Below are 22,727 nucleotides of genomic sequence, written 5' to 3' on the forward strand. Positions count from 1 at the left end.
ACAGTAGCAGTATAGACAGGACAGAGAAAGACTGAGGGTACAAACCAGGAAGTACCATAGTTTTTTCCTTACACACACACTCACACACACACACACACACACACACACACACACACACACACTCATTCCAAAGCAAAATATAAACCTATAAGCTATATAACCAATATATAATTTAAAATAAAACCTGTCTTAATTTGTATGAAATTATCCATTTATAAAGAACAGAAGATGGACAAATAATTGATCCATTTAGCCAATTTGAATGCTTTTGGATTGGCCAAGTATCAAATTTGATAAAAGTGGGATTTTCAAAGTATTAACACAGTAGGTATCTGTCAATGATAGCTTAAGGGGAAAGTATTCTACATAAATAAATTCTCTTATCTCCCAAAATGCCCAGGTGATTTTTCCAAACACTTTCTAACATTAGCTAACCCAACTAATAGGAATGCTGCAAAAAACAGAAACAGGAACTTTGTGAGAAGTTTGATTACCTGTATGGCATCCTGGAGGAGAGGAAGAATGAGATGACCCAAGTCATTACCCGAACTCAAGGGGAAAAACTGGAACATGTCCGTGCTCTGATCAAAAAGTATTCTGATCATTTGGAGAATGTATCAAAGTTGGTCGAGTCAGGAATCCAGTTCATGGATGAGCCAGAAATGGCAGTGTTTCTGCAGGTAAGTCTCCTTTTGGCATCAGAGGAAACTAACCAAGCAGATGGGTGTTGGAGAAGTAGTTGTCATCACATTTTTGTTATGTACATCTCATTCTGATCTATTTTACCAACTAAAATATAAGTTCATTATGTGCTTATTCTCCATCTGCTTAAACAATTTCATGAGCATATATTTAAGGGACCATGACATTGCTTAAATATAAGATGGTTCTGGTATAAAGGAGCAGTTATTTATGGCATTTAAAATTTAAACTATGAGATTTTCAGAGTCAGCAAAGGAAAGAATTAAGTCTCAACATCATGTTTGATGAAAAGAATTTAAGTAGGTTTGTCTTTTGTTTGCTTTCACAGAATGCCAAAACCCTGTTACAAAAGTAAGTAATTTTCATTTTATGGAAAAAATGCAATATTTTTCATTTTTATCCAAAACTATCAAACTGTAAACAGTGACAGAAAGTAGCAACTTGTCTTTGTTGCAGAATTTCTGAAGCATCGAAAGCATTTCAGATGGAGAAAATAGAGCATGGTTATGAGAACATGAACCACTTCACAGTCAATCTCAATAGAGAAGAGAAAATAATACGCGAAATTGATTTTTACAGAGGTTTGTTATTCTTGTGACCATTTGGCCAAAATTGCAAGTGTGTGAAAGCTGCAGAGGAGTTCAGTGGGAGGAAAGGTGGATTCAGAGTCACTTTCAGAATGGATGGTGACAATTTTACAAGGATTATAATCTAATGCGAAGCTCTATTTCATTACAAAATCATACAATTTGTTGACAGTGTTAATTTAGCTTTGCATATCACAGTGCCCATTATAATGCCATTATTGGGCATTTGACTCTGGGTAGTCAAACACTTAATAGTTGATGGTGATGATGAAATCTCAATTTCAACCCTACACAAGGCATTAGCCACAATGATGTAAGATGTCATCAGGTGCAAGGTTAGAGATGAGATAAAAATAAAACATAGAAGATATCTGGATAGATAGTGTAGCACATCCACTTAATCAAACTTTCAAGGGCAAGAATAGTAGCAAGTCAAGAATAAGTCATAACCTGATAATAAAACTTGGTCCATGTGACCAGATGTACTCCATGAGTTAGAAATGCATCCCTACCATTTGGCCCAGAAATCCCACTCCTGGAAATGTATCCTAATGAAATAACTGAAAAGAGGAAAATAACCTTGGAGTTGACCAAGTCTTTGATGGTCTTGATCCATCCTAGCCCATTTAGGTGATGAGGCACCTCAGTTAGATTACTGTTAATGCCAGGAAGCTGTATTAGTGTCCACAGATATAACTTTAGAAGCAAATTTTCCGGATGGATCTTTTGAAAAATTAATATCATCTCTCCTTAGTATTGTCTGAGGGTATATTAAGAGTAACGGGTTAGGAAAAGATGACATTAATTGTGGCAAAAGTCAGCATTCACTGAACAAAGGAAGTAATAAATTAAAATAAGACTAGATAAAGAAGAGAGTTGGAGTTGCATTTTCATTTGACTTGATGGAGATAAATAAGTGGCAATCCTAACCTTTCAGGAGCTTGTAGATGTGATAGTGTGTGGTAACAATATGAACAGGCTCTGGGAGTCAGGGGGATGGTGCATGGTGGTGGTGAGGACTAGACATCATACTGGGGAGGGGAGCAAGGAAGATGGTGATGACTTGGCCCCCTTCACATTTGTCCTGTCCACATTTAACTAGAAGCGCGAAACTCCAGCATGATGGTGTACTTGGGCGATAGTCAAGTTCTGTTAGAGACTATTTCCCTAGCCCTGGCCATTAATTGTTTTCATGGCTGTAGTGGTCATTGTAATGATTTAAAAATACATTACCTTACCAGAAGATGAAGAGGAAGAAGAAGGAGAAGGAGAGGGAGAGGGAGAAGGAGAAGAGGAAGGAGGAGGAGACAGAGAGGGAGAAGGACAAGGAGAAGAAGAAGAAGAAGAAGTAAAATTCGAAGAGGTAGAACATGTTCAAACAGAGCCATCAGAAGAAGATGAAAGTCCGGAGAAAGCCTTGGAGCCCTCTCAGCTGGCCTCAGAGGTCCAAGCTGCCCCAGAAACACTTCCTGTTTCCTCTCCAGAGCCACCTGCAGCCCTGCCACCTGCTGCAGATGCCCCAGTGACACAGGTAACCGTTCATGAGTACTTTCCTACAGGGCATGCCGGTGTGCTTCCTTGACCAACAGCCTAAACAATTTATTCTGCCTTGAGGAAAAGATAACTATATGCCAGACATTTGTATGTGGAAGACAAAAGATTTCAGGGCAGTCACAATGTCTGGGAGAAAAGTCCCTATAGGTTATTCAACAGATCAGTTGTTATAACTGGTTTGACATGGTTTTCCATTAATAACACCCTCAAATTTGAGGCAATCTTCGTCTGGAAATTGTGTATATGTAACTTATTCATAGAGAGCCAATATCATGAAGATTAGGTCTGCTCTGAATACAGATTTATGGTATAGGGTGAGAGTATGTAATTTGGGATGAAAAATAACAATGAATATACTTTTGAAACTCTGCATTTTCTATAGATAATATAGAAAGTGAATAGAGAAGCCATGGTAGTTTACGTCCCTCTTACTTACCCTGAAACACCACTTTTGTTCAGTGTGCAAATGAAGCCTCATTTTCTGTGTATGTCATTTGATAAGATTATGTGTTGACAGAATTGTTTAAAAATTTTCTAAGCCAATTAGCTCATCCCAAATGTTGTACCCTGATTGGCTGACCTTAAATTTCTAAGATGTCACTGGCCAGTTTTCAAGCCTTTGTGCTGACTACATGACACTTTCAGCAGATGGGTCCCAACTTGCTGAGTTTGTGGACAATGCAAACTCATCACAAATGAGCCCTGTTTTTGCACCTGCTTTCAAAGTGGATTGAAATTACCTATATAAACAAAACCTCAGAGCAAGAACTGGGGGATGGAAGTATATAATCTATGCTCTGCCTCCATAGACAACCAGGCTAAAATACTGTTATTTATAGTTCCTAAAATCTTGAAAATCTGAGTATACCAATTACACTGAAATGGAAAGAGGGGTGATAACTAAATGGGAATAAGTTCAATGGCTGGTTTTAGAAAAGAGGTTTTGGGAGCCCACGCATATTAAAAATTAATTTTGGTCAATAGTTTGACCTTTCTCCAATATCAAATGTTTTGTAAGTAACCTTCATTTTAGGGTTCCTGGTCAGGCTACCATCTTGTGGAAGACAAGCCCAGAAAAGAAGAGGGGGCACTGCAGAGGCCACAAAGAGGGTACTGTTAGCATTTCTGCCCTTAGCGCTTGCCAAGGGTGGGATGAACTAAAGCATGCACTGAAGCAGGCACTGCACACACAGTTCACAATTGTCAAACCCGAAGGGAACTAAAATCGACTGCCTTTTTTTCCCTCTTCTTCTTTTTCTTCTTTTACTTTTGAATGTATCTGTCCTGATTAAGGGGGAGGTTGTATCCACTGGCTCTCTGCAGACTACAGAGTCTGAAACTCCAGTCCCTACAGCAACGGACACTGCGGATCCCTTGCTTTACCCTAGTTGGTATAAAGGCCAAACACGGAAAGCTACCACCAACCCACCTTCCACCCCAGGGAGCGAAGGTCTGGGGCACATAGGGCCTCCTGGTTCTGAGGATTCGAGTGTGCAGAAGGCAGACGTGGCAGAAGCCGCAGCCAGTGAGAGGGCAGCAGTGAGTGGTAAGGAAACTAGTTCACCTGCAGCTACTTCTCAGGTTAGTGCTGATGCTCTTGTGTCTGAATGCTCCCCTGTGCCACCCAGGGTCCTGCTAGTAACCAGGGCTTCCAAAGGGGCAGACAGAAACCATGGCCTTGGGGAAAATCTCAGGAACAGCTCAGCCCCCAACCCTGGCTTATTGTTTAAGCCTTATGTTGACTTGTTTTTTAAACCTTACATAAAACAAAAAATAAAAACCAATTTGACCTCACTCTGTGCATGAGTGGTGACCTCACACCTGGCTTCCCAGGGGAGGGGGTCCAGAGAGCCTGGCCCTTAGGCATGCAGTTGAAAGCTGCTTTGCCTGCAGTGACTGGCTGGTGTCCCTGTTCCCCTTTGCAAGGCCACTTGCCCTTGCTCAGCCTACTCTATGTCCTCCTTAGGCTTACAAAGACTAATAACCTGCTTTTGTGCCCTTCCCAGCAATCCTCAAGGAGTATGTTTGAATTGAGTTCTAAGTCTGCTCTGGAAAATAACCCGTGATTCATGGATTCTGGGAGTGTGCTGGCTACAGCTAGGCAAAGATAGTCTTGGCTTGATTAAATTAGTGCTTCCCCTAAGCATGTGCTCCTGGGAACAGAAAAGCACAGGTTTTCTTCCATCACATTTTTTAAAAAGGGACACTTACTTATTTTTTTCCTTTTTCTTATAATGAAAGTTTGACATCAGTGTCTTCTTCCTAACACTGGTTAGATGTTTGCATGGCTCAAAGATTCCCCAGAAGAAATCTACAATTTCTTCATGAGGAAGAATGTTCGTGGTTACTCAATACTCTTGAGCATTCTTAAATGCTGTGTGGGTGTGAGTGTCACCCAGACAAGGGGGCTGTCAAACAAATACTCTCGTTCCATGCTCCTGGGTCATCAGGTGATTACGAACAACAAACAACATTTTTTCAAAAATTAGAAAATTAGCTACTATCTTGACTGTATCTGCTCAAGTGAACCTTCTTTTCATGAGATAAAAAACCAAATGAGTTTTGGAAAATTAAAAGTAACAAACAGGCTTTTGTGTCATATATTTATTTTCACAGATGAAAATGACAAAAATAAATGTTTGGTTTGAGGAAAACTTTTGAAGTGGATTTCAGGTTTAAAAAATGGAGTGGGCATTGATTATTCTTAGAAAGTATGTGGGAATTCTTACATCTTTAGTGGAAGTTGAGTGAGGAGGAGCTGTTTTCTGAACAGACCCTGTGAGGAGCACAAAATAGGGCTCTGAACCAAAATGAAAAGTCCACCTGAATGATGTTGGGAAAATTATTTGTGATAATATCAGTGAAGTTTTCTTCTTGTTTCCTCACAGGAGTTAGCAATCTGCCTAGCACTTTTGGCTTTTCTTATACTTCACTACATCTGGAGTCAGATTCAGTGCTTGATTTTTACTTTAATGGGTAGGAAACATTTTCTTTTCCCTTGACTAACATCTCATGTAGTTTCTTTTATCATGTTTCTCTTCTGTAGGCCCAGAGATGAATTTCTCCCAACCTTGAGGCTCAGCCACCTAAAAAAGAACCAAGTTCCTAGACAATACTGTGGCATCGAGCTCCCACAATGCAATCACCTCAAGGCACCTTCCTGAGGAGAATTGCTCCATTATCTAATCCTGCATGGAGGGGATCCTGATTCAGAAGTGACTCCGTGGGCAATTATTCAGTAATCCAGTAACAATGGACCCTCCAAATGGCCATTAAAGGGGTGGGGGGGGGGGCGCAGTTTCAAAAGGCATCCATGATGCTGTGGGAATTCACTGCTCTTAAAATACAGGGAGGAGTAACAAAGGACTCTGTAGGGTTTCCATAGATTAAGTAGCAGCATTTTATCTGCTTATACCAGAGGGGCCCAGGAAGTGGCCAGATGACTCCTATTGGGGTTACATAGGCAATTCTTGGTCTGGTGGGCAGTTGGACTAGGTCAGTGGTCGGCAAACTCATTAGTCAACAGAGCCAAATATCAACAATACAACGATTGAAATGTCTTTTGAGATCCAAATTTTTTAAACTTAAACTTCTTCTAATGTCACTTCTTCAAAATAGACTCACCCAGGCCGTGGTATTTTGTGGAAGAGCCACACTCAAGGGGCCAAAGAGCCACATGTGGCTCATGAGCTACAGTTTGCCGACCACGGGTCTAGGTGATTTCTCAGTTGTCTTTGAACCCTCAGACTCTACAGTCTTTCCTGGGAGAGGGGGGCCCTGAGAGAAATGTGCCCTTGATACAGCAATATTAGGGGGATTGCAGCCAGGTGAGATCTGAATGAGTCAAGAGTCAGAGATTAATGTTCTCTTACCAGCCATAAAGAATTAGAACCAGAGAAAAGTCATAAAGCCAACAAACAGCAGGTTATTTTTAAGACACCTCTCTCATAGTCAATCCTTTTCTTGATTACTGTTGGGAGGTTTGCTCAGGGACTGACATCTTACTCCTTTAATAATCCTTTGAATGTTACCGTTTAATTAGTAATATTTAAAGATTCAAACCCCATGAACTTTTAGTAAATGACCCTGCTGGACCTGAGACCCAGCTCCCTGTACCTATAGCTCAGAAGCAATTCAGGGTGACTGTGCTGAAAGGCCTCAGTTATTTCTGGCTCGTTGACTTTTTCTAGGGTTGACATCAACTCTTCTGAAAGCTCCCATCATACAGTTCCTTTTTGCCTCATCAAAGGCAGTGGGATCTTAGTGGATTCCTGTCATGTCTCTAACTGTGTGTGAGTGGGACCTGCCCCCTCTGGTTAATAGTTAGCCAGAAACCTGTGCCCCTAGAATGTTCTGAGTGCCCTTATAGTCTGCTGTCATTATTTATGTGGAAGAGTAGTGGGAGGACGTATTGGCCATGGTCTCAGTGGGGCAAATGGGGAGAGAGAAAACTCCATGCTACTGGAATAATCTAATGTGGATCTGAATAATTGTCTGAAGAGTCTAGCTTACATTCTGAGAAGTCAGGTTTTGGGCTTGGTTGCCATACATCCTTGTAATACTTCTCTGAGTCTGCAGGGGGAGAGTCATGCTTCTTGTCTGCCATCCACTGAGCCCATGTCATGTACACTGACATTCATGTGTCTGTTTGGTGGGATGAGGGTGAGGCAAGTGGGGATGAGGGGAGGTAGGGTGAATTGACATTCAGTTTTGCAAAGAGCCCTGCTTGTGTAGTTCTTGGTGTTTGAGAAAGGGCCTTTCACATAGAGAAGAAAATCTGTTTATGATGAAGTACCATTCTTTGATCCATGAAAGAAGATATGGACATATAGATAGAGACCTCACCAAAGTATTAGACTCCTATCCTCTGAACTTTTTGCAGGCCTGATTCACCTTCATCACCTCAGAACCCAGCTCACTAAATTAATATTTGTCCAATGCAAGGTTAGCTTTTTGGAATTTCATACTTCATCATTAGTCTTCCCCTGAATATTTAGAGTGTGATACAAAGTTCTCCTTGATTCACTGGTTCCATGTCAGGGAATGAGGTTGCCTTAGAAACTCAGAAGCATCTCAGCTCACTTGCTCATCTGTAAACTCACTTCAGACTTCATCAGCCAGACTGCAAATCTTTTAAGACCAAATTCTATTACCAGGTGCTTTCCTCATGGCCATTCACCTGCCTTTACTTTTGCTGCCTGTGATTTCATGCAATCTCTACTTTATCATGTACCTTCTCTCTTCACCTAATCACATAGGCAGATTGTGTGTTAGAAGCTGGTCATGGCAAGAACTAGATATCAATTCCCTCCACCAGTGGGGAATGGGGACTTAGCTTTTTGATAGATCAGAAGAGCATTGTTGCCTTCCCCATCCTCATTCTCAAAGAAAAAATAATTTCTCAACAAGGTTTGAATTCAGCCCTACATCAGGTTGGATCTCATAGAAGACATCCTTCTGCAGGATACACTTTGAAACTGTTCACACCCCATTCCTCCCAGAAAACCTTGTGAAAGAGGTCACAGGTCAAACTATGCAAAGCCTCTATACATGAAGTGGTCTTTAGCTAGAAAATTGCCCTCTAAGTTCCACCATTCTAGGCCATGACTGCTATATACTCAGTCAATGCAAAGAGTTTGGTGGAAATGATATTTGACCTATGTCATGTGTTAATTTTAAATTTTATTTTGAAAAAATTACACCAGGCCCTAGTTAACCTCAGAAGACAGGACAATAATAAGGTGGGGAAGACTTTGTGAGACAGGTTGGCTTCCCTTAGAAAGCAGTCTCTATGAGCCTCACTTCCTGGGGATGCCTGGTTCAATCTGCTTCCATCTGCTGCCCTTCTTCTTCCCACACTACTTACATGAAAATTACACCTGGGGGTTAACACAGGGACTGCCTCCACTCCCATCCCACCCCCATGGACAATTGGGTATTTTATTGGGAATGTCAGTGGCAATTAGATTTTTTCAGAAGTGGGAGCAGTAATGTTTCTGTTCCCCTTTCTTTCTTCCCATGGAGGTTTAGTGGCCTTGGGTGAAAGAATTTGTCCAAACTATTTAATAGGAGCTGTTCAGGGAACAGGGATTTCCAAATAAATGTCTCCTTATTTGGTAGATTAACTTTGCAGCTGCTCTGGCTGATATTTAATCTTGACCATGGCAGCTGCCTCAAGGTCAGAAGACCACCCCATCTTCCCCATCTCACCCTCTACTCTTACTCTTACTCTTTCTCTCTCTCTCTCTCTCTCTCTCTCTCTCTCTCTCTCTCTCTCTCTCTCTCCACAAACAGCTAATTACCTTGGAAATAGGGACTTGGGCATTAAAATTTCTGCCTCTATAAAGAACCTCAGCTCATATATTTTACCAGAGCATGAATTTGTAGTTATATAATACCCACAAAACTTCATAGCTATTTGTTGTTTTCAAGAATAGAACATCCACTTGTTACATTCCATTCTTCAAGTCTGAAAATAGACAAATAAGTTGGTCAGACATTCTGCTAAGATATGAGGCACTGAAAAGATCAATGAAATTAGGAGAAAGAATTTAGGTCCCAGACTTTCTGTTTCTACACCTGACTCTGGGGATATTTCTTTGACCTTCAGTTTGCTCACCAGGAAAATAAAATAACGATCAATGAGAAGATTCATCTATTTACACAATGTTAGTACTAAAATTTTAATAAATTGTTTCAGGATGTTTTCATTGGGAGGATTATGGACTTAGGACTGATACAAACCACTATGAGTGACAATAACAACAAACGATTCTCACTAAAATTGATAGCCCCTTGCATTTTCCAAAATATATTTCTTGTCTTGAAGCTCTTATATAAATCCCCATTTCCCAAACTGTTTTTCCAACACCCATTTAACTGAATGCTTACACAGCTCTTACTACCCCTTTAGATGCTATAAACTCCATAAAAGCCCATGATGACTCAACTCTGAAGTCCACCAAAAGACATTTTTAGAATCCATTGCCCAGTAGAGCAAAGACAGAATGTACACATTAGAGACAGTCACAAAATATTAGGTGAATGAAAAGATGTGATTCTTAAAAATTTACCTATTTTATGTGTAAAGTTCAAGAACGTTTTACAAATATGTAGCATTGTATAGCCACTAGCACAACTAAGATATAGTATATTTCTGTTATTCCAAAAAGTTCCCTCGTGTGTCTTTGCAGTTAAGTCAACTCCCTGTATCCAAGCTGATTTTTTGCTTGTCATTATAGTTTTGCCAATTCTAGAAAGTCATATAAATGAAAAGATGCATTCTGTAGACTTCTGTGACTGGCTTCTTTCACTTAGCATAATGCTTTTGAGATTTCTCCATTTTGTTTCATGTATCAGAAGCTCATTTCTTTTTATCCCGAGTAATATTCTATCGAATGGATATGCCACAATTTATTTATTCATCACTTGATGGATGATTGTTGTGTTGTTAGCAGTTTTTTCTATTTATAGGTAAGGCTTCTATGAACATTCACATGTAAGTCTTTGTGAATGTGTCTTTCAGTAAATACCTAGGAGTGGAATTGCTGGATTATGTGGTAAATTCATGGTTAACTTCATCAGAAACGGTCAAACTTTTCTATACTGTCTATTCAATTTTGTGTTTCTCCCAGCAATGTAAGAGAGTTCCACATCCTAGACAGAACTTGGTATTGTGCTAATCTTTTACATTTTTGCCATTCTAATGGATCTGTATGGTATCTTCTTGTAGTTTTAATTTGCATTTTCCAGATGACTAATGATGTTTAGCATTTTTTCATGTGCTTCTTAGTCATTTTAAAATTTACTTTAATGAACTATCTGTTCCTATATTTTGCTGACTTTTTTATTTGGTGTTCGTCATCTTGGAGAATTATAAAATTCTTTATGTATTTTGGATAAAACTCTCTTATCAGACATGTTTTGCAAATATTTTCTCCCAGTCTATGGCTTGCCTTTTAATTTTCTTAATAATGTATTTTGAAGGTCAAACATTTTTTGTTTTAATGAAGTCCAATTTGTCATTTTTCTCCTTTTGATTTGGGCATTTTGTATCCTATTTAAGAAATCTTGGCTTACCTCAAAATCAAAAGATTTTCTCCTATGTTTTCTTCTAGAATTTTTTATAGTTTTAGCTCTTAAATTAGATCTAAGATCATTTTAAGTTAATTTATACATGTGTGGAGTAAGAATAAAGGTTTTTAGTTTTTGTGTGTTTGTTTGTTTTCCATATAGATATTCACTGGTTTCAGCACTGTTTGTTGAAAAGGCTATCCTTTCCTCACTTGATGATTGTAGAAATTTAAATGACCACATATGTGTGGATCTACCTCTTGACTCTCTATTTTGTACCATTGACCTGTATGCTTGTCCATCTACCAATATCACACTGTTGTGATTAGTATAATTTTATAGAAGTCTCCAGAACAGGTCATGTAAGTCCTCCACTTTATTGGTTTTATTTGGCTTTTTTTTTCTCTTCTATTTTTGGTCTATTTCCTACTGCATTCATTTTTGCTCTTCATTATTTTTATTCTTATGCTTACTTTGGACTTCATTTATTTCTTCTCATTCTAGTTCCTTAGGGTTAAAGCTTAGATTATTGATTTTAAATATATTTCTTTTTTTTTCTAATAAAAGCACGTAATGCTATAAATTTTCCTTTAATCACTGCTTAGATCATCCCAGAAGATTAGATATGTTGTATTTTTATTTAATTAAAAATATTTTCTAATTTACCTTCTGCTTTCTTCTTTGACCCCTGTGTTATTTAGATGAATAGTATTTAATTTCTAAATATTGGGAGATTTTCTAGATATATTTCTGTTTAATTTCTGGTTTGATTCTGTTGTGAAGAAAGAGTATTCTTTATATGATTCCAATCCTTTTAAATGTATTAAGATTTATTTTATGGCCCAAAATATGATCTAACTTAGTGAATGTTCCATGTGCAATTGAAAACATTGTATTTTCTGTTGTTGTTGGGTGGTGTGTTCTACAAATATCAATTAGGTCAGTTGATTTGTAGTGCTGTTCAAGTGTATTATAACCTTACCAATTTCCATTTAACTTGTTTTATCAATTGCTGAGAGAGGGATTTTGAGATAGCTGACTATAATTGTGGCTTTATCTACTTATCTTCTAAGTTCTATCAATTTTGAAACTCTGTTTAGGTGTATTCACATTTAGCATTGCTATATTGTTATATTTTCTTGAAGAATTAATCCCAAGGTAAGTGTTTAAAAAAAGATAACTTCTATCTTTCTTCTTTTTCTGTCTGCCTACTTGAATGGCTATAAAGAGGGGTCTTCATTCACATATACAATCTTTTAAGGCAGCTTAGAGAGGGGGCAGAGGGGAAGGAACTTGGAGGAGAAAGGTGCTGACAATCCTTAAGGCATTCCAAATGGTTGGCCATAGGGAAGGCCTCATGGCCTAAATCTAACAAGTCTGTCTCCCCTTCCTCCTCCAGCCATGTACAAAGTCCAATATAGCAAAGGCTGGGATGGCTGAGGTTCCCGATGCTTTTAAGTGACTAGGCTGAACTTTACAATCTGGTGATCAGTTGTCACTGCTCTGTGGGTTTCTATTTTTAGCTTTGATGTAAATTGCTTTATGAACTAATGTCTCTGTACACTTTCATGACACACCTGCACTCTAGTTCACTCCTTGTCCTGTCTAAACCTGTTTCCACAGAGGTGACCCTGTCAAGAGCCAGGGACTTCCAGAACCGGGCTTGTTTTCTTAGTAAAGAAGGTCCAAGGTTCCAAATCTAAGAAGGTGCAGTTTGTCCCTTCTGTCCTAAGTGTTCCTCTCTACATATCATAAGATATGTAGACAGAACCTGAGGAACAATGTGGGTCACCCCGACCTGTGAGCTCTTCATTCTAAAATAGCAGAAGGATGTGTGGAGATCAAGGCCAGTATGAAAAATGTCACCAACAAAACTAGCCCATGGCCATCTTAGTTCCCAACCCAGGCTGTATAAAGGTACTTCCAGAGGAAAAAATTTTTAAACAATTGAGAAAGAAAGGAGGAAAGAAAAGGAAAGGTAAGGAAAGAGAAAGACCTATGGTTTAAATGGTTAAAAAGACACTTGGGAGCTAACAAAGATTCTTTAGTCTTCTTGAAGCTCAGGGTTTAGTTCCTAGACTCTCAGAAACTAATATGTGTCCAGAGACCTAAGACCTTATCAAATGTTTTATCATCCCAAGATTCAGTCCCCTTGAAAATATTCATGTTTTCCTAAACTAGAATGAGCAATAGGCCAAAGTATCCTTGGGGAGCCCTGGGTCTCCACAAGGTGTCACACACAAAAAAGATAAAACCATTTTCATGCAAATAACCTTTGAGACCAGATCTTTGACTCTGATTTCAAGGGCAAATATCAATTCCAGCTGCTACCAGAGACTGAGAGATGAGAGATACCTGAGGCTATGGGCTGGAAGGCTTCTTTTCTGAGCAAGATTAATTTCACAAGTTATTATAAGAACATTTAAAAAAATAAAGTAGGAGATCAAAAACATGATTTCCCACGAGTGTGACTCTAGGTTCTGTGTTTTTTGAAATGATCTATTTAATTTTCCAGAACAGCAGAAATGAATGAAAATGTAACTATGTTCTCTAAATTTAATCGAGGGATTTAGGGTGTCGAACTATTTTCTAACAGAAATCCCTACCGAGAGTGATTGAATTAGGAGATTCGAGCTTACAAATCACTGATATGCCCTGTGTCCTGACTGTGCTGGAATTTCAAAGCTTATAAAAAATAGAAAACTGACCAGTGGTCAGGACTGGCCTGCATTTACTGCTTAACATTTTCCAGGATTTAATAATCTTGGAAATCACAAGACGTTATAATAATGAAATACACGCATTTTTACATAGAAAAATTATAGAAGAGAGTAAGGTTTTTCTTAAACAAGTAAGCTTTAGTGAGGCCATTACATTAACATTATTAATGCTCTTTCATTTATATCCTATAATTGCAATTTTCTTTTTCTGGGATTTTTTTTTTTTAGTCTTGCTGGAAAAGTGACATCCTAATAATTGTCAATTGGGGGCTTTTCTAGAAGGACAAAAAAAAAAAACTATACTAAAAAATGTAGAATAAATTTCTCAGGATCAAATAGCATCCTTAGTAAATGTCACTCTAATAGGAAGCTAAATGGATGTATCCATTTTAAAAGGGAAAATACAATGTAAATTATGTGTGAGCAATGTAATGAATTCATTTCCCCTGGCAACCTGTGCTTACAGCTCTACAATTCCATGAAAACTGCAACGCAGGTACCAGGGAGAGCTCTCTGGGGAAGTTGTTATGACATTGCTAATTGAGTTTTGCTTCCTGTGTTTTTAAATTGTTTTATTATTTTCATTAAATCTAAGACCTATATCAGTGTTGTACATCCTGTGGATTTTTTCCTGTCCTTATTTATGTATCTCAGTGATTTCCATGAAATGCCTTTGTCCCCACTGCAGTCCACAAAAATAAGAATTAATCCACCATAATGTTAACGCATCTAAAAAACCAATTCTATGTGGCAACGGCTGTAACTAATGTGTACATATTGCTTTATCATTTACAAAGTCTTTCATAGAGATTCTCTCATTTAAACCTCCCAACCACCCGGTACATAAGGAATTGCTAAACTTCTCCATTTTATATTGCGGGATCGTAGAGGATGAGTGACTTGCTCAAGATCACAGAGCAGTTGGAGCTTGGTGCCCAATGATCCCTCATCTTTCCCTATGGAGTGTGTGTGTACAGTACAGTAGAGGCCAAGCCCACATCTAGGAAAAGTGGGTGAATCCCCACTTCACCTGGGCTGATGTGACTGAAGCAAAAATAGTGTGACCAAAGGTTCCCTTGGTTTGATTCACTACTCATGACATATTGGCACAGCCTCCGGAGGGCAGAGGTCGTTTCTGGCCTCCACTGCTTATAGGGATGCGACTGTCTATTGTAAATGAGAGCGTTCCTATCCTGTAGTTGCACCCCATGCTGCTGGCCAACCTGCCTCTCTAGCTGACTTCCAGGGTGGAGTGGGCCATCCTGACTCTCATCTGCTCAACAACACAAGCTGCCCCTTTTCTCTTTGAATTTGTGGCCACTACTAACAACTCTCAGCACTTCATCTTAGAATTACTTGGAGCAAATTCTTCAATCTTTCTGAGACTGAGTTTTCTCCTCTGTAAATTGGGTATAATAATACTATCACCCTCCCATAGCTCTTGAGAACCTGTCTGACCTATTTGTCTAACACAAGACAAAGAAGCCCTTGACTGAAGAATTACCTAATTAGCAGTTCTTTGTAATTCAGTTCTTTCAGAAACAGTGAGGACACACACACTCTACACTGGACACACGATTGTCAGGTCCATATCTGAGAAAACAGCTGGCTTTAAGTTTTTGCTAGACTGTGACACATTTGTTTTACCTCCTTCCAGCTCCCCACCTGACCCCATCAATTCCTAGACACCATGTTTAAAACAAACCACACAGAATACACTGCACTTCTTCCCCTGGGTTAAGAGCTTGTTTCATAAGCCTGAGGAAATTACTCTGGCTTCAGTTCTTCCCTTAGCAGAAGAAAGTGGCTAATGGCAACGAAGCTCCCAAATTAGTTCCCTTCGCCCACCCCCTCAGCATGTATAGCTATAAATCCTCTCAAGGAAAAAAAAATGCTCTTTAGCGAGCGTTTTCCTTCCAGAGCTCCTTTTGGAATAGGGGAATACCTATTTTCTTCTTCCTCCAGCTTTCATGGAGACTGTGCTATATTTTCACAGTTCTGTGCTTCATTCCTAACATATCTTGGTTGCTCTGCCACCAAGCAGGAGTGCCTGCGTTCCTGTGAGAGAAATGCCCACAATGTCAGACCTGAAAGTTTCCAGGGCTTAGACTCTTGCCTGTGTGAGTCACAGACCTGCCTCAGTTACTTCTCAGACATAACAACTGGCCCAGGCTCTTGGCTGTGGTTTCTTTTCCAGTCTGGAATCCATAATGCTTGAGCTATCCAAGGATCTGAGGTTCAGGAATGCTAAGTAGGGGAGCAGGCCAATGCTTGGGTTTAGTCTTTCTGAATGAGCATTCTAAATGTGACTTCAGAGTTCCTACTCACACCTGTTTCCGGCATCTGGCTTTGATTCTCTGACCCAGCCTAGCAGGTGCAGGGTGCTTGCCCACTCAGAAGCCTCAAGTCTAACCTTACCCCTCCTATCCACATTCCTTTAAGGCAAATGTATTTCATTATAAACAGGCAAGGTTTCTTCTGAATTGGCCTAGAAAGACTAGCATTTCACATGCAGTGGTTACCAGATCCTGCTGTCAGGTTGGATTTGTGATTAACACTCACAGCAACAGAGAGGAGACAGAGGCCCAAGAATAGGGGTCTGGACACAAACTTCCTCACTGTCCCTAGCATCCCTGTTAGTGGCCTAGCATGGTGGCTAACATGTCCACAACAGTCATGGCAACAAAGTCCACAAACAAACCAAACAGAATACACCGTACATCTTCTCCTGGGTTAAGAAAAAGTGAACGAGTTTCATAGGATAAGACATGGACATTTCTAGGCAAAATGTTATCTTGCAGGAGTGTACATCAAGCCATTGTCACCCATTAATATATTACTTGCAATTCAGTTAATCAGATTAATGACTATCACTTGGATAAGCCTGAGGGAAGGGGACACAAGATTGATAAATTTTAATGGATCAGGATCATGGGTGATATAGGGGATGATCATTTGGGGAAGGGCTGAGGCTGGCACCTCATGGAGTCTTAGGAAGCTTAGAGGCAGCCTGAGGGCACTGATTACTGATCAAAATGACCTGGCAAAGCTCACCCTTTTACTTTGGGTCAGTCAAAAATATAATAATTCTCCTCCTCAATGTGGCTACCCAGACTTGTGCCAGAATGAATGTCAGGAAAGCATCTGTTTAGTTTTGTTCAGTTTGTGGACCATTTAGGTAAAAAGGGGTTGCTGGCATCGCCCACAAGCCAAAGCAAGAGCATGTTCAACAATCTGCACCCAGTTATATTCCAATGCTAAGTGCCCAGGAACACATCTGGCCTCAGTTGAACAATGAAAGCAGTTTAATGCTTTGATTTTCAACAATCTTGCTACAAGAAACATGTTGGCTTTAAAAAAAAAAATCATCACACTTAGCATAAAAATCAAGTCAAATATTCCACTGAGCATTTTACTCTCTTTTCTTTGACACCTTCCTACTAAACCAGTGGTTCTCAACCTTTCTAATGCCGCGACCCTTTAATACAGTTCCTCATGCGACCCTGCTAGCAGTTCTCAACCTGTGGGTTGCGACCCACAGGTTGAGAACCGCTGCTGTAGAGCCTAAGACCATCGGAAAACACAGATATTTACATTACGATTCATTAACAGTAGCAAAATTACAGTTATGAAGTAGCAACGAAAATAATTTTATGGTTGGGGGTCACCACAACATGAGGAACTGTATTAAAGGGTCGCGGCATTAGAAAGGTTGAGAACCACTGTACTAAACCTAGCCTTCTATTAAGAGCAACAAGCTGGTGTTGCCCTTGTGACTATGAAGGTAACATTAATGGAAAAGCAGGTCAAGTAAAAGAAAATGCTGACAGATGGATAAATACAACATATGATTTGCTTTCCTCTTAACTCTGCTCTGAGCACAGCAATTGTACAAGCACAATGATAAGTAGCCACTGAAACCAGGCTTGCATCAGGGAGGCAAAAGGGGGTTGTGGGCACTGTGGAAAGCAAAGCAGGAGAGAGAGAGAGGAGAGAGAGAGAGAGAGAGAGAGAGAGAGAGAGAGAACACGAACTAACTTAGTTCAAAGGAGCAGCGCTGCTCAGCACTCCATGCAGGAGTTATTTCTGGGTGCTACATTTCCATTTTGTCAAGAGAACCTACAAATTCAGATTTTAATGTGAAGTCCCCTAATTAAAAAAAATTAATTGTGGTAAAAATATATAACATAAAGATTACCATTTTAACAATTTCTAAATTACATTTCAGTGGTGTTAAGTATATTCCCTTTGGTATATTCCCTTTGTTGTACAACTAATCACCAGAACTTTTTCATGCTGCAAAACTGAAAGTCTGTACCCAAACTGAAACAACACCCCATTGCCCTCTACCCCTAGCCACTGTCAACCACCATTCTACTTTCTGTTTCTATGAATTTGACTACTTTAGATATCTCATGTAAGTGGAATCATACAGTATTTGTCTTTTTCTGATGGGCTTATTTTATTTAGCCAGTGTCCTCAAGGTTCATCCATGTTGTAGTGAAATGGGATTTTTGGACCAGAACACGCGGTGCTCCTCTGGGCAGGATGGTTCCCGGGCTCTTTGTTCATACGGAAGGTGGTATAGCAAAGGTGGAAATTTATTAAAGAACAAGTATAGGCTCCCATGTGGGGAGGGGGAAGAGTCCCACTGAGTCCCTGTTTCCACAGTTTATAAAGGCTGTAGATCTGTGTGCCTTGATATCCCCTCTGATTGGTCACTATTCCCTTAGACTGGTTGCTATAGTAACTCCTGCGCTCCTGTCCCATGTTTTATTATTTCCGTTGGGTTTTCTTCTTCTTCTTCTGAATGAGGGGCTTCCTTCCCTTTATTTTATAAATATAGACCTTCTGCTGTTTCCAGCTCCCTCATTCTATGGAAATGTACCTGTTGCAGATTTTCAGCTCCCCTATTCTATGGAGATATACCTTCTGCTGCTCTGCAGTCCTGTGCTTCTTCCATGGTCCCCTTAATTTCTAAAATTTCCTAAACCTGTCTTTTTCACCCCTAAAAATTCCTGTTTCAGTAGCATGTGCCAGAATTTCCCTTCTTTTTAAGGCTGAATAATATTCCATTATATGTACATGCCACATTTTGTTTATTCATCCAGTGATGGACACTTGGGTTGCTTCCAGCTCCTAACTATAGTGAATAGGGCTGCGATAAACACAAGTGTGCAAATACCTGTGCTAGTCCCTGCTTTCATTTCTTTGAGTATATAACCAAAAATGGAATTGCTGGGTGATATGGTCATTCCATGTTGAATTTTTTGAGGAACCATCTTACTATTTTCCACATAGCTACACCATTTTACATTCCCATCAACAGCAAAAGGGTTTCTTTTTCTCCATATCCTTGCCCCTGATTTTTAAATATTTTTCTCCCAAAGATATTCTGGATAACCTATGCTCTTGGCCCCCACTCTGGCACTAGCCTTTCTTCTCTGAAAGACAGCTTATCTGAAAGATAAGTTCCATATTGTTTGGAAGGAAATCTCATAACTGACTGAGAACATGAGGGTGTGAAAGCAGCAAACTGTTTAATATCAAGTTTTGAAGGCTGTAGGGTATTAGCAACTAACAACATTTAAAACGAAAGATTTTAAACTCGAGTACAGAAAAGCACAAAAATATATGGAAATTCTGAAAGCAGTCCCAAATGGTTTGTTAGCAACCAGCAGTTTCACACAGACTATATCCCTCTGCAGAAAATACGTTACCCAACTAGCATCATCCTTTAGATATTTTAGAACAGCTACTGAGGTAGTTTTTTTTAGATTAGAAATTGTCTTCAAGGAAAAGAAGCTACAAAAAGGACTTGATGGTCTGTTCCTCCAGGCAGAATTCATATTCACTTCTTCAGAATGGTTAGAAAAAAGTATTTTACACATCAATGATATGCCCAGTTTACTTAGTGGTTGTTGTTGTTTTTTGCAGGATTTGTGAGAGTAAGGTGACTATGGTGGGGAGACGAATTTGATGTGTGTAAATAGGCACAGGATTCTGTCAAAATGATGTTCATTCCACCTCTACTTCAAGCACATTGAGGTAGCCAGCCCATTACCAACAGAATCCAATAGCAACCTTTTTTGTAAAAGCCCAACTGCACTTGATGTCTCAACTGTTCCTTCATAGAAAACCACATGCCTCAGTTTTATTCTACTGTGGCTAATATGATTTTATCATCTTAGGGAGCAACATAGCCATGGAGAGATAATTCCAAAGTCATAAGGACTTGGGATAATTTTGCTGAACTTGAAACAGTACCCCAAAACATATATTTAGGGTAAAATCTGGTAAAGTGCAGGACAGGCACTCATTTTTCACTTGAAAGTATTTTGAGTGGCAACAAAACTACTACATACTAGTATTTATCCAAGTTCTGCTTTGCCTGTGATAGGTATTGTCCATTCATATAGCAGCTTCATAAAATCACAAGGAGTGTCTAAGTTGAATGCATGTGCCTACCTCATTGCTTTAAAATCAATGGCGTTTTAATCCAGTGGGATAATCTAAGTCATCAGAATATGTCTTAGCCTGTCTTTGGTAGTTCTCCTAGGAAGACCTGTGTTTGTCATGGTCCCTTTAAGTATAAGGAGTTTGAGTTTATACATCAAATTGCATTTCAACAAGACTTCTTTATAATTGTCTCTCATTTCACCAAGTTATAGTTTAAACTCAAAACAACATAAATACAGGGTGTGGCAAAAGTAGGTTTATAGTTGTAAATATGTGAAACATGGAGTTTATTCTTGTATTATTATTTGATTATTGTATTATCTTCTATACAAATAACTGTAAACTTACTTTTGCCCTACCCTGTAAATTTCACTTATAGATTAGATTGAACAATTACTTCAAAATTATAACTTGTATCTGTCATGTATCTATAAAAGAGAAGTGTTTTTTATAGTGGTATCTATAAAAGACAGATATTTCTTTAGAAGTATTGATGTTATTAGATTTTTATGGCCTAAAGAAAAAAAGTCCTTTCATTCATGATTTGTTCAAAACTAAGCCTGCATTTTTGCAAATATTATACTATATATATTCACATCCTAGTAGAAATTCTTACTTTAGCAGTGCAGAGATTTGTCCTGCAATATCATGTGATGTAACAATGTCATTTAAAACAGGATTTTATTTATTTTGCAGATTTTTCTAAATCCAAATTCCCATTAGCTTCCTAGCAACTTTCGTTTCAGTAAATAATGTACAAGTGGCCTTTAAAAAAAAGTAGAATAGCCTGGACTCTTTCCCAAGAACTTCCCACTGCATGCATTACTGTTGCCCCTTTCTGGATCATGAGTGTGCATTTTTCATGGCTCTTGACCATGGCCAAAATAACCTGAGCTTGCTTCCCATCCCTAATAATAATTATGTTCTATATAATTATTATTATGATGATGATCCTTTCTCCTCAGTAGAAAAGTGGCTGGACCAACCCCAAAAGGACTAGCCTCTTCCTCCTCTCATTCAGATTTCCTTCTGTTGCAGATTGGATTTGAGGATCCTCCCCTCCAGGGACAGGCTGCAGCTTCAGGGAGTGGGAATGGAGCTGATTCTGAGCCAGCTCGCCATATCTTCTCCTTTTCCTGGTTGAACTCCCTGAACGAATGATGTTCATTCCAACTGCTGCCCCTCTGTCTGCCTGGCTGAAATGCACACAAGTAGCAGGGAACCTAGATGAAATTAATATGATGTAAATGATGAAAGGGACCTCAGAACAAGATTTCTGCAACAAAAGAAAAATCTTCAATTCCAGATGATTTATCTAACACATTAAAGGAAAACAGCTGCAGAAAGCATTGGGAAAAAGAAACTTGATCTTATGCAAATCTTTTATTGTGTGGGAAACAGTATGAAGGATGTGTCAGTGTGGTATGTGTGAGCATGTGTCAGTAACAAGTGGCAAGCGTTGAAAAAAGTGGGCACTACACTTTTGTCTCTAATAGGCACTGGCTTTTGTTATTATATAATAGCTCTTTTTCTCTTTCCTTGTTAACAATGCATATGGTCAGTGAAATTCACTATTAATTTAGAAGTGACTGATTTATCAATATATGGACAAAAGGTAAATCATTGACCAAAGGTATGATATGTTTCACAAAGGCTTCCTCTTTTCCATAATATATGTTGCTGGACGTATATCTAGAAATGTTCTTTGACTCTGACACTTTCGTAGTCCAGAAGGCTGAAGGCCTAGGACATTTCTTGTGACATTTTTCTAATCTAGTTTTAGATATGCAGATAACAAGCACTTTAATTGGGGAAAAAAACCTTTCCACAGGAACCATCTACTTTCTCATGTATCCAATGAGACACAACTTCATGTATTTAAATATATATGTATGTATATATACACACACACACACATATATATATACACATATATACATATATATACTACATTATATATGTATATATATTTAAATCATGTTTTATTTGTCCCACCATAATGCCTCCTTCAGAACATAAATACAACTTTACTCTGTATGAACTCTTAAATAAATGCTGTTTTTAACAACTTAGTCTTATAATGATTTATTCAGTGTTTTATTTTATCTTATTAATCCATTAGTCAAGTTATTTAAAGGGTCCCAAGGGAAGAAGCATCTTCATATATACAAATTAATTTTGAAGTATTAAACAATCAATTGATTTTTTTTTTTACCTAGGAGTTTTATAGTCTTATATTTTACAATTAACTCCATGATTAATTTTGTGTTAATAATTGTGTAAGATCTTAAATTTTGGATGAGATTCTTTTTTAAAAATATATTTTTATTGATTTCAGAGAGGAAGGGAGAGGGAGAGAGAGATAGAAACATCAATGATGAGAGAGAATCATTGATCAGCTGCCTCCTGTACACCCCCCACTGGGATCAATCCTGCAACCTGGCATGTGACCCTGACCGGAATTGAACCCAGGACCCTTTAGTCCAGTGGTTGCCAACCTTTTGAACCTCATGGACCACCGCTTGGCAATTGCTGCTCCAAAGGTTTCCTTAAACCAGCGGTCGCCAACCTTTTGGACCTCACGGACCACTGGTAGTAGTCCACAGGCTGATGCTCTATCCACTGAGCAAAA

General features: G+C 38.9%; 1 protein-coding gene across 4 annotated transcripts in view; it reads left to right on the forward strand.

The window, feature by feature from the left end:
* TRIM55 (tripartite motif containing 55) overlaps positions 1–21,800 on the forward strand; it is a gene marked incomplete at its 5' end in the record, with an annotated part of 40,091 nt that extends 18,291 nt beyond the window's left edge. Inside the window, 6 exons of one of the 4 annotated variants that reach the window (XM_079796530.1) lie at positions 447–680; positions 1,031–1,053; positions 1,159–1,283; positions 2,531–2,820; positions 4,137–4,424; positions 21,134–21,800. In XM_079796530.1, the coding sequence (XP_079652656.1) occupies positions 447–680; positions 1,031–1,053; positions 1,159–1,283; positions 2,531–2,820; positions 4,137–4,424; positions 21,134–21,256 (1,083 nt within the window). In that variant the 3' untranslated portion in view covers positions 21,257–21,800. The remainder of the gene's footprint in view (positions 1–446; positions 681–1,030; positions 1,054–1,158; positions 1,284–2,530; positions 2,821–4,136; positions 4,425–21,133) is intronic. The other 3 variants (XM_079796531.1, XM_079796532.1, XM_079796533.1) reach the window with 3 other exon arrangements.
* Positions 21,801–22,727: the final 927 nt, after the last annotated feature.

The sequence above is a fragment of the Cnephaeus nilssonii genome (assembly GCF_951640355.1).
Source record: "Cnephaeus nilssonii genome assembly, chromosome: 18".
NCBI lineage: Eukaryota > Metazoa > Chordata > Mammalia > Chiroptera > Vespertilionidae > Cnephaeus > Cnephaeus nilssonii.